Below are 13,110 nucleotides of genomic sequence, written 5' to 3'. Positions count from 1 at the left end.
ATGTGACTAGAACATTCATTAGTTGATATGGATAATTTTGACTGTTATATCCAGTTAGAACTTGTAATCATTTTTCTGTAATAATTTTTAATATACTATTTCAAGAAGAACCACATAGAACCTTTCTGCTCAAAAAGCTCTAAAGCCCTTCTGAATAAAATCTAAAGTCCTTAGAGTGACTTCCAAAGCCTCTTATGGTGCTTGCCATTCCCCTTCCCTACGTTTTTTCCTGGTCTTAACATTGTGTTACTTCATTCACGTCTTCCATGTTCCAGTAACGTGGACTGTTCCAATAATAACATAATGCCATTGTTTCCTGACTCCACGCATTTACATGCTCCATTCAGTTCAACTAAAATGTCTTCCAATTCTATCTCTAACTAAAAAATTTTCCTATTTTTAGAGACTCAGCATACATGCAAACTCTTTTATAAAGCCTTCCATCTTCCATATAATGCTTTGTTCATATGTCTTGTACATTGCTTTTACCATACCCTACACTGTTTTGCAAATAATTATGATGGCTTTAAAGTCTGGCTGGACAGGCTCCATACTATATTTATCCTATTCATGTAAATCTCTGTAGAACATAGAACAAATATCTTGTGCAAAGTAAGCAATCAATAAATATAGTTGAACTAAATTTCCATTGTATTTAAAATGAAGTCTATCTGCTAGGAAGTTTGGTTCTTTTACTTTTTCTTTTATTCACTAACATTTATTGAGCATTGCTTAAATGCCAAGCAATGAGTATATAGTGGCAAACCAAATATTAGTCTTTGGCTCATGGAATTTATAATGTAGCATTACAACACAGCACAATATAAAAAGCGCAGGATTTCTTGTCACTTGGATTTGGGTCTGAGCTGTGTTCCCCACTAGCTAGGAAAGTTTGGGCAGTTGATGTAATTTCTCTGGAGCTCATTTACCACTGTTGGTTAATTTGAAGTTCTTCGCCATCTTTTACGGCTCAAAAATATTATATATTGTTTTGGCTCTAGAGAAACACATTTCAATGGATGCAACTTGTTCAATGCCATCTTTTTAAAAAATAACTAAATAGCTTTATCTCTGTACAGACCAAATATAGTAACAGCACATGTACTTACTAAACAAAATCAAATAACCATAAAGAAAAATAAATCAGCTTCAAACAAATATTTTAGTAGGCTTAGTATAATTTACAAAATGTTACTATAGAAAATTTAGGATTAGTATGTATTGCTGTAGACAAATGATGGCCCTATGGGAAAACCTTGGCCAGGAAGTTCACCAGAGTTGAGAGTGTTCCCTCTAGCCATGTTTCTTCAGTCAGACAGCCATGATGGAAAAGATGACTTTCCCCAGACCGGTTCAGTGCTTAGGAAGGAAATAAGGACACTAAACAATGGCTAAACTGTAGAGTGTTATGATCTACTTTGAGGAACACTAAAGAGAGTTAATTCACAAAGCCATTCACAGAGTCCACAGTTTGGCAATTAAGGGATTTGAGATCCGAAAACCTTACGTGATCCAGGAATTATCAGTGAACTCAGGAGTAGAAAAATCCCTCTAAGACTGAATAAATCTGGACCTTGATCCACTTTCATCGACTCTATTCAATAGTTGTTTCAGATAGTCTCTACTCTTTCCAGACCCACTTTTATCTCAGCACATGGGCTTGTTACCAACATCACTGAAATGCCAGAAGCTTTCTGGGGGAACTTTGCCAATCACTTTACAGATTCTACAAATTTACCTGTGACAGTGTTTATTCTTTTATTTTCTGGCTCCGAGGAAGGAATTCTATTCCTCCTACCAAGGTCTGTGCTGCCACCTTTGCTCTGGGTCCCTCTTATCTTCTCTTGTCTTCTTGGTAACCATATGCCATCTATTACTATTTCTCCTTTATCTTCAACCTTCCATCCCTGAGAACTACTTCTCCCTTGGAAGTATTGAAATATGCTCAAGGTTTTCCCGAAGCACACCATAAATGTCTCTTTTTTGGAGAAGTTTAATTCTGAATCCCCAGATTGGTTTAGATTATAAATTCCCATTGCCCCATGTGCTTTCCTTAATAGCATTTATAACTTTTCAAAAAAAAATTTTAAAGATTTTTAAAATTTATTTGATAGAGTATGTGTGAGAGCACAAGCGGGGAGAGTGGCAGAGGAAGAGGGAGAAGCAGGCTCCCCACTGAGCAGGGAGCTTGACCCTGGTGTCAGGATCTTGGGATCATGACCTGAGCTGAAGGCAGATGCCCAACAAACTGAGCCACCCAGGTGCCCCTATAACTTTTTAAATTGAGAAAAATTTGACAAATACAAATAATTCCAGTACGGTATTGGTGGTCTTGAAAACTGCTTTATTGGGATGCCTGGGTGGCTCAGCGGTCAAGCACGTTGCCTTTGGCTCAGGACGTGATCCTGGAGTCCTGGGATCCAGGACTCCCTGCATGGAGCCTGCTTCTCCCTCTGTCTGTGTCTCTGCCTCTCTTTCTGTATCTCTCATGAATAAATAAAAATCTTTAAAAAAAAAAAGAGAGAAAAAAGAAAACTGCTTTATCATCAGTGCTTAGCACATAGTAATCACTTGATATGAAACAACAGAATGAATGAATGTATTTTCCTTTCTCTCGCTCTCTCTCACACACACATATACAAACTCTTTTGAAATAAATGGCTTGCATTAGTACTTGTAATAAATTTTTTTCCTAAGCTTTAAAAGAAACTCTAATATGCTGATTTTTTTTTCTGTTTGCAAAGTGGTACAGGAAGGAGTGGTAGAGAGAGAAAAGAAGAAAAAGCCCTGAGCCCATGGTGGTGGTCAGTGTTTACTATGAATTGCCCACATATGCAGCCACCTCTTCTCCTGAGAGGCCTTCCCCTGTGTTCTTCAGGGATCGGAGAAAAACAAGTGCTTTAGATATTGCCACTGTTTATTAATGGAGCCAAAAAACATTATGCCTTACATTAGAGCTCCACATCCATTTTTTTGTAGTAGCCTTTTATTATATAATTTATTATTATAATTATATAATTATATAAATTACATAAAATATATAAAATATATATAAATATGTAATATATATAATATAAAATGTATGGCAGCAATTCATTTGCAAAGTTCAAAACTAACATCAGTAGAGAAATCCAAGAATGAATATTTATGTACACACATACACACATACATGTACACAGGCACACACACATGTAAAGTAGAAACTAAATAGAGATGAAAATAAAAATACTAGTAGTCTTTTGGGATAGAGATGATGATTTTTGTAACCCTGTACAAATGCACATTTGACACTGATTGTAGTTGCAATAAATATGAGACCAGTAGAGAGCACTACATGCACTAACTTTTAAAATACTCCTTCGAGGAAGGGAGAAATGTGTGGGAAATATCAGGAAGGGAGACAGAACATAAAGACTCCTAACTCTGGGAAATGAACTAGGGGTGGTGGAGGGGGAGAAGGGCGGGGGATGGGGGGGAATGGGTGACGGGCACTAAGGGGGATGCTTGACGGGATGAGCCCTGGGTGTTATTCTGTATGTTGGTAAATTGAACACCAATAAAAATTAATTTATTAAAAAAAATACTCCTTCGAATCCCAACTAGTAACAGCATTTAATGAAACAATATCACTTTTCATTTTTAACCTTACTTAGATTTTTCTCCAATTTGTAATCAATGTGTTATTTTATTTGAAAAATAAGGTACTTAAATGTCTTCTTGTGTTTTCATTGCGTTCCTACCTCATTTGGTGCGAATGCAACATTCAATAAAAAAAAAATCTAAAAGTGGTATAGGCTTTTAATTTTTAACTTGCTGTAGACATACGTACGGTTAGCTTCTTAGTTGATAATTATGGTAATCATCATTGAGTTACTGAATTGCTGGATGGTGCATCATATCAAGTATTTTATTTTATTTTTAAAAGATTTTATTTATTTGACAGAAAGAGAAAGCGCACAAGCAGGGGGAGGGCAGGCAGAGGCAGAGGGAGGGGCAGGCCGAGTAGGGAGCCCGAAGAGGGATTCAATCTCAGGACCAGGATTGTGGCCTGAGCTGAAGGCAGAGGCTTTGCCCACTGAGCCACCCAGGCGCCCCATACCACATATTTTAAACAGCATAATGGTCATCAGTCTATGGAACTATTTTTGTAAAAGCACTTTGGCATTTTAGGTTTCAGAAATGGAATTAAATAGCACATTTCTATAGATAAGAGGTACCAACTGGTGTATGATAGAATGTTTACAACGGAGCAAGAATAAAATGCCCACAGGTGTTATACTCTCGAAGCATATCATTGAAAATGGCCACATTAGTACTGGATTATACAAAAGTACAAGGCGATGACTGAGTAGAACTTACATTCATAATGAAGATATAAACATGAAAGATCATCAATTGCAGCACTCTTTGACATTGCAAAGACCTAGAAATGACCTGAAAGGACACCTGTAAGAGATTATTTCAATAGGATTTTATGAAGTACTTAAGAAACGTTATATATATCTCTATGTATTGATATGAAAATATCACTATATAAAATAATCAAGGTGTAAATATTATGTATAATATAAAGCTATTTGAGCTTTTAAAAAAGATATGTGAACACACATGTGTATGTATGCATGTATCTATATGAATTAAAATACATGTAAGATACATATTGTATATAATATAAATGTAATTTCTGGAAGAATGCACCAAAAGTCTCTGTTAACATTTATTACTTGCCATGAGTGAGTGAGCTTTTGTAATACCTTTTGAGAGTGGTTTTCCATATGCATCGTCTTATAGTTAAGCTATCAAAACAAAAATATTTGTTAAAAAGAGAATATATAAACTATATAAATTACTTAGTAGACTAGTTCACCTATTTGTCCTAGACAAAAGTGGTGATTTGTTTCCTCTCTCCATTTATCTACCAAAAATATTTATATGGCTTGATTTGCCACTACTGATTAATGCATATGTATGGGTGACAGGAATTTGAAGATATTCAGAGTTAAAACCATCTTTATTTACCTCATTTTTTCCCTCATTCTAGTTATATCCTCAAGAAGCCAAAATAGAAGTCAGAATTGGATTTATTATGTGACTAAATGCTTTTAGCAAGTACAAAAATTAAGAGGAAAGAGGAAATCTCTCAAAGACACTATTTCAGGAGGCAGATCTAACTTATAACCTCAGACTCAAGAAAAGGCAAAATAAGTATCACAAAGGTCCACCAACATGGGCGAGTGGGTAAGAGTTCATCCAAGACCAGAAAAGCAGGGAAGACCAAGAAGCTGAGAGAGAGGAACTTTAAAAGAGCATAATTTGATCCCACTGGCAAAAAACTTGATGCTTTGGGTTGGGCCCAGAAATTTAAATGCAAACCAATTAAAATTTTAATTTTTGCTTTAAATTAGAGCCAGCATTGGAAGATAAAAATGAGAGTATTGAACTCTCTTCCGAATGCACTGTCCCTGCTAATGTTGCATTTTGCTCTTCAACTCGCTAATTACTGACATATATGTCCCTCAGCACACCTACGATAAATTCTGTTACTAGCCTCAATTACTGTACTTTCTCATAACCCGGGAATAATTCAAAGATGCCCTTTTCATATGTTTCTCCCTGATTTCATTAATTAATTCCATAGCACCAGAATTAGAGAAAAATAAGTTAAGTTGAGCTGGATTTTTTTTTTTTTAAGTCAGGACTGAAATGCTTTTCAAAAAAAACTGTTTAAACGATATTTTATTTTATTTTATTTTATTTTATTTTTATTATTTTTTAAACCATATTTTAAATAAAGCTGAAGCTCCAAAGAAACAAACAAGTCCTGACCATGGTTAATGTCCTTTTCAAGGATCAAGGTAACAGTGTTATCTTTTCACCATGGTAAGACTCTCTAAGGACATAGATGCTCAGCTTTAATGATCATATCTTCCCTTTTTCTTTGCTTTTTCATGGAAGATCATGGCCCACTTGGTTAGCAATCCTGCGATTCAAAATTGCCATGAGTATCATCCCGCTCCAAGATATAACGTTTTATTTTCTACATGCAAGAAAAAAAATATCTCCAAGTTTCTTCTGAAAGTCAATGTAGGTAGACTGCCTCCAGGAATCCTTCACAGAATGCAGATTTTCCTTTCTTTCTGTATACTTTTAACACATATTAATTTGTAATATCATTTATTCTTGTTGATGCATCATTTTGTAATTAATGCTATGCTGTTTCATTGATGCTCGTCTTTCCTGTCCGGATATTTTATAAACTCTTCAAAAATAACATGAAGTTCTCCTTCTAACTCTATCCGAGGCCCAGCCTCCGAGGCCAGCACTCCATCAACTACAGGGTAGATATCGTTTAAAAAAAAAAATTAAAAAAAAAAAGAAACAAATTCTATCAAGTACAATGTGACCTATTTTCTGACCCTTCTCAAGTAGCCTTCCCCCCTGCTGCATATTTCATCACAACTTCCTATCTTATTTTCTTTGTGAACTGTGTGGTGTGTTGGTAAATGTTTAACACCGACTTCTCAGAGGAAAAGGAAAAAGAATACTTCAATATATAGTTCTTGCCAATACACTGGCCGTCAATGCTCCCACCATGGCTGATCTAACGAGTTGTCACTGCAGGTGATGTCAGGACAACATGCAAGTAATTGGGTCTTGTGAACAGTGTCAACAGGTTTCAGCATACAAGTCTTTGTGACCATTACCACTGCCTAAGGTTATCTGGTTTGTCGTTTCTTTGTATTTTATCTGTTACCCTTCATAAAAACTAAGATTCATGAAGAAAGGGACTTCTATGATTTCCACTGAATCTCTCCAGCCAAAGAACAGTGCCCGGCATATAGCAAGGACAAAGAAAACATTTGTTGGTAAAAACAAATAATTTTCCACTCAAGATTGAACATCTTAAATTTTTAAAAATGTTACGGCAATAGTTCTTGTTATTAAAACTTTACTACAAGGTATAGGTTGTAAACATTTGGAAATATTTCCTGAGTAGATGTGAGAGAGAGGAGTCCCATATCACTTCTAAAAATCATTTTATCTTGCCTCTCTTAAATCAATTAGGCTTTCTCAAGGATTATGAGATTGGGATGCATAAAGAAAAAAAAAAGAAAAGTGTAAGATTTAAATTTCATTATAAAAAAGATCAATCATAATTTCCAACTGTGAAAATAGAAAAATGTTCATTTCAAAATGAAACAAAGATATCATTTTATATTCAATGAGTTAAACGGGCATAAAAAAAATATCCTACTACTTATTTTATGTGCCATTGCCCATGGCTGAATCAGAGTAAAAATTATTATGATTTATAGGATAACTGATAATGCAAAATAATGCCAATAAGACCCTATACTGAGGGATAATTATTCACATTTCAGATTTCTGTCTCTCAAAGTTCTTTTTTTTATTTGTTTTGAAAGAAATAAAAAATAATTAGAATTGACTTTTTATATGTTTATTTCATCTTTAAATTTCTAACACCCAGCTCTGAATTAGTAACTCTTCATTTCATTCTGATGTGAATAATTTTTAATGTAGATGCTACAACACAAAATTTTTTCCTGGCCTGGATTTTATTGGTACATTTCATATATGATGGGCACAAAATAATTCATGAAAAGGTTCATTACATTCCTGTTAATTATATTATCTTTCACAACCTGACTCTCAAAGGCCCTCTTTGGCTTGTTTTTCTTATCCTCTAAATGAAACAGCCTTTTTTCTTTTCTTTTTTTTAAATCCAAACACATACCTATGCATGCTCTCCCATCTCTGGCTTTGCTCTTTTGCTTCTCAGAATGCCCTTCTCCTGTCACTATATTTTTGTATACCTGACATTTTTCTAGACCCAGTTCAGTCATCAAATCATTCATTCTTGGCGCAATACTTAGTCACTAATTGATCTGTTTTTTGTTTATTACTTTGTTTATTGTCTTTCTTTCTCATGCAGAATATAAACCAAGTGAGAACAGGGCTTTTTCTTGTTTACTGCTAAATCCCAGGGCCTAGAACACTGCCTAGCATATAGTAAGTACATTAAGCATTTGTTAAAGGAACAAATTAGTAATTTATCAGAACAGGTCTAAGGATTAAATATAGTAAGATTCTATATTTATGATAATTTACAAAGATAACAAACATTTCTATTACAAAGTATATACATCTTAATCTAATGTTATTTTGACAAAGCGGTGAGAACTAAGGAAGATAATGTGATATCTTGAATCAGTCAAAAAAAATTTCTAACACCTAGGGTTGAAAGGATTCCAGTGTGCAGGTGCTATTTTCTTCATATGACCCTGCGCCTATTACACTCCACTTATAATCTAACTCATTTTCTTGGTATACTAATTTTTTTATGCAAACCTTCTCTTGATTTTGTCATATAATTCAAAAAGATTCAATTAAGTGAAACAGACCTTAACGTAGCTTTGAATGAAATTTTTAGCAAGAACAGATTTTGTATTTCAAAGTAGGTAGTCATTTTAATATTAACCTATATGGCTACAGGATGGATCCAGTATTGTAATTCTTTTCTCCTTTGACCCAAATTCCCTTTATGCATACCTCTCTTTGATGATAAGTCAAGCATAATGAGAGAGAGAGAGAGAGAGAGAGAGAGAGAGAGAGAAGATAAATAGATATATAAAACGCTGGAATCCCTAAATCTTCAGTAATAGAAAATGAAGTGTAGTATTTCTTAGAAGAAAGCACAGGGGCTCTTGAACCTGAGTGCTTCTACCCCTAAGCAAGTTGCTTAACGTTTATAAGCCTCAGTTTACTTATCTATAAAATGGGATACCAATATCTGCTCTTCTGGGCTACAAAGAGGAGACAGACCAACCTAGCACCAAGCCTAGCATATATCAAGTGCTCAATAAGTATATATTGAGTGAATGAAATCCATTGAAAATATAGTCACCACTGAACTAAACTACTATAGATCATTTAGTGAAAAAAGGGCAGTGTTCATGTATCCAAACAGCTACAAGTATAATTACAGGTGTTTCTTAACAATTCCTTCATTAATACACAATCAACAGAGCAAAACACATACAAATAGATCAAATACATTGACCTCGATGGAATACTATGGTTAGTAAAGTAGTGGTCCAGGCAATTATTCATGAGACCTAAGTAGGATCACATCTCCTGAAGCAAAAGAAGAGGGTAAGGAACTTTTCTTATGTCTCTGCATGTCTGAAGTAGAGACTCACAAATACTATCGGAGAGAGTTATTCATCTTCCACAAAAAAAACCCAAATTCTAACAGATACACAGTGTTCATTATTGATTTTCTACACCTGTATAGACCTAAGCTAAAGGCATTGAACTTGCCCCTACTAGAAACAAAAACTAATGAATATATGGTGATTTGTGCCTTCTTTTACTTTTTCTTTTAATCCTTACCAAAACTCTACAGAGTCAACATGGAGAGATTATGAAAGAGCAAATTTTCAATTGGGGAGCTCAAAGTACAAGTCTAGAAGCATGCTATAAAATGTTTGGTACTGGGGATACATCAGAAAACAAAACGACAAAAAGCCCAATTTCCTAGACCTCACAACCTAGGATTTGTGCTGAAATACGTACACTTATGGCTTTTAGACTTATGAATCAAGCTGCTCAAATACATATTCATAATAAAGTAGATTGTTAAAAGGACTACATTAGTGACCAGCGGATTTGTGTGTTCCTTTCATCCTCAATTATTGAATGAGGTTTGATATTTCGTGCAAATCCAGGGAACAGACTCTGCTGTTTATTACGCACAGTGTAACTTTTTTTCTGTTGTTTGGTTTAGGGGATGAGAATGATGATCATCAGCCAGAAGCTTGCTTCCTCCTGTCCTTTCCATGCTGCTTAGAGCACTTACTGCATGGAATTCTCACAGCTTGCTTGCTCATTTCTTGTCTCCCGACCTGGACTGGGCCATTGTCCAGGGAAAGGGCCATGTCTCTAATCTTTGTGGGCCAAGCACCTAGCACACTGCTTGCCACCTGGTTCAGGTGGGGTGTAGGTTTCTGGTGTGAGTAAGCGCGTACATACTTTCCTGTTTTCAAAGCAGTTCACATGCACAATATCATCAGGCCCTCACAAAACTCAGATTGTAGGGTAGAATTAGTTCTTCATTTTACAGAATCTCAGTGAAATTGAAGGTTATTAATTCCTTTGTTTGACAGATGAGTAAAGGGGATCGGTGAGAGATCCTGTGATTTCTGAAGAGCACACAGCTAAGACTTGAATTTCAAGATCAGAGTTCTTTCTTAAAAACCAAATGAAATACAGGCATGTTGAACTACTATTTTAAGTAGGTCTTTAGGATCTATGTGGTGTATGGACAGTCATCTTTGAGTTGCTCAAATCATTGGGAGAAATCTTTTTTTTTTTTTTCCAAATGTAAAACATGGGATGGAAAAGATCTTCAGAAACCACCCATATTGTATCCGGAAGACAATGAAATAGATGATATGCCAATATTTTGCTATAAAATCGTGTCTGCCTTCAAGGGTGCATTGCTAGGCAAAACCATTTTGCTTTGTCACGGGGAAGGGGCTGGAGGCAGCTTTGCCATTTCCACTCCTGAACCCACAGGCATCACCATTCTGCTTCTCTAAGATTTCTATGTGCTTCTTATTTTCTTGAACAGGGAATGAAAGTCCCTACAATGGCAGCAGAGTGAAAGCCATCAGATGGGGTGAAGGGGTCACAGGCAGCATTTGAAGGTTCTAGTCACTGACGCCTGACCAACCGACTCTTCAACGACCCTTTTAACGACATCATGTCCCACAGGACCACAGGCTGCATGAAGGCAGGGCCTGTCCCCAGCTCCCAGTCGGCCCGTGGCCAGGAAGGCAAGCAGCGCTCCCGGCTTCCCGCCTGTCACGCAGGTTAGTCAATCATCAGTGGCCACTCTAGTAACCCCGGGTGCGGATCAACCCGAAAAAGGGCTGCCCACGTATTTTTCACACTGAGGGACACAAATCTCTCTCTCTCTCTCTCTCTCTCTGTGGTTTAATTTAAAACCATTTTTAAGAAGTTTGTGCTTAAGTTCCGTTAGGTCCCCCCGGCAACCCCCTCCTGGAGTGATGGAGCCCGGAGTCAGTTCCCCTGGACACCGTTAGGGCCCGGCGTTCCAAGGGAACTCGAACACGAGGCAGCAGCCGCTGTTCACCGAACCCCAGCATTTCTGGGCCAGAAGCACGTTCTAAGGGGTAGGCTTCCTGGCTGGACAATTGCTCCTAATCTGGAAAAAAAAAATCCATCCTCCTCCCCCCCACCCCGTGCCTCCCCCCTGCATCCCCCCACCTCCCCCGTGCCCCATCCCTCCGCTCACCCCCCACGCCTCCCCCCCCGTGCCCCCGCCCCCTCCCCCCGCAACCCCTCCCGTGCCCCCCCTCTGGTCCCCCCCCTGCGCCCCATCCCCCGCCCCTCTCCCGTGCCTCCCCTCCTGTGCCCCATTCCCTGTCCCCCTCACGCCCCATCCCGCCCCCCGCGCCCCATCCCCTGTGCCCCCTCCCGTGCGCCCCCCTCCCGCCCCATCCCCCAGCCTCCCATCCCCGACCCGCTCCCGTGTCCCCCCGTGCCCCCCCGCACTCCATCCCCCGCCCCCTCCCGCGCCCCCCTCTTGCGTCCCCCTCCCCCGCCCCTCCCGGGAGGCGCACGCACTCCCCGCCCATTTCATCTGCGTGCGAAGTTGCAGGGGGCGGCCCGCGGGCTGCCCGGTTCGCGCTCGGCGGCCGCGCGGGCGGCGGAGTGAAGTTGCCGGCGAGCCGCGAGCCGCCCTCCGCGCTCCGCTACCTGCGCCGCCGCCCCCGCCGGCCCCCCCCCCCCCCGCGCCTCCCCGCCCCGCCCCGCCCCCGCGGCGCCCCCGCCCCCGCCCCCGCCCCCGCCCCAGTCTCCTCCTCTTTTTCTCACTACCAGCGGCGGCTGATGCTGAAGCGGAGCGTCGCTTCGGCTCCCGCGGCAGACATGGCGACACTGACAGTGGTCCAGCCGCTCACCCTGGACAGAGGTAAGGCGGCGGCGCCCCGCGCTCCGCGCCCCGCGCCCCGCACCCCGCACCCCGCACCCCGCGGCGGCCGGGCGCGCTCGGGCAGGGGCGGCGGGGGCGGGCGCGCAGGGCAGGACACTGCCCCCTTCCGCGCCCCCCGCGCCCCCGTGACCCCCGCGCCCCCGCGCCCTCCGTGCCCCCCGCGCCCCCCGCGCCCTCCGTGCCCCCCGTACCCCCGGGGCGCCGGCTTGTCGGGGCGGCGCAGGCTCCCGGGGGGGGGCCCGGAGACCGCGGCTCGGGGGGAGCCGGCGGCGGCCCGGGGGCGCGGGCGGGAGCAAGTTTGTCCGCGCGGCGGGGCCGGGGCGGGGGGGGCGCCCGCGGGGGTCCGGGCGGCGGCGGCGGGGAGCGGCTGTCCCGGGAGCCCCCTGCCCGGCGCCCCGGCCTCGCCGTCCCCCAGCCCCGGGGCCGCGGAAGGCGGGCTTGCGGCGCAACTCGTGGCGGAGGCTGGGGTCCCCGGGGCGCTGCGCCGCCCGCCGCCCCCTCCCCGAGGCCGCCGCCCGACGCGGGGAGCGCAGCGCTGGGGGGCTCCGGGGGCTCCGGGGGCGCGGGGGGCGCGGGGCGCGGGGCGGGAGCGCATCCCGCAGCTGCAGCCCGGCCTCCGGCGCGCTCCGCGGGCCCCGCACTGGCCGGGCCGCCGGACTGCAAGGCGCCCGAGCAGATTCCGCACGGAGCCCGCAGCCACCTTCCTTGGGGGGGTGAGAGTGCAGAATCTAAAAAAAAAAAAGGAAAAAAGAAACAAAGAAAAAGAAAGGTAGTAGTTGATTGCTGCCGAATGCTGATGTGCAAGCCTGCAAATTAAGAGCGGTGGTTACAGAGCTCAGAAACCCACTGTGCAACCCAGGATTCCAGCCCGGGATCGTCACCGACCCTACAGCAGCGTAAATCCATTGCCGCCACGACCCAAACAGATGGCAAGCTATTAGGAATTATGGATTTCCCACGAATTTCTGCTTTAACGTAACGAGCTCTTATATTGCCCCATTGACTGAATCAGCTTGTACATATATATCCCCAGTAAAACGACTACACTGGGAGAAAGAAAAAAAAAAAGA

General features: G+C 41.8%; 1 protein-coding gene across 5 annotated transcripts in view; it reads left to right on the top strand.

Annotated features, from left to right (window-relative positions):
• Positions 1-9,035: 9,035 nt before the first annotated feature.
• The window catches only part of LIN7A (lin-7 homolog A, crumbs cell polarity complex component), a 129,735-nt gene continuing 125,660 nt past the window's right edge, over positions 9,036-13,110 (top strand). Inside the window, exons 1-3 of one of the 5 annotated variants that reach the window (XM_072724457.1) lie at positions 9,036-10,895; positions 11,057-11,219; positions 11,929-12,019. Coding sequence is in view for 3 of the 5 variants with exons in the window: in XM_072724454.1 (XP_072580555.1) it covers positions 11,938-12,019 (82 nt within the window). In the remaining 2 variants the exon portion in view is untranslated. Of the gene's footprint in view, positions 10,896-11,056; positions 11,220-11,870; positions 12,020-13,110 lie in introns of those variants that run through there. The other 4 variants (XM_072724454.1, XM_072724453.1, XM_072724455.1 and 1 more) reach the window with 4 other exon arrangements.

The sequence above is a fragment of the Vulpes vulpes genome, chromosome 10 (assembly GCF_048418805.1).
Source record: "Vulpes vulpes isolate BD-2025 chromosome 10, VulVul3, whole genome shotgun sequence".
In the NCBI taxonomy this organism is placed as follows: Eukaryota; Metazoa; Chordata; class Mammalia; order Carnivora; family Canidae; genus Vulpes; species Vulpes vulpes.
The sequence above is the reverse complement of the archived record's forward strand: the minus strand, read 5'-3'. Positions and strand labels throughout refer to the sequence as shown.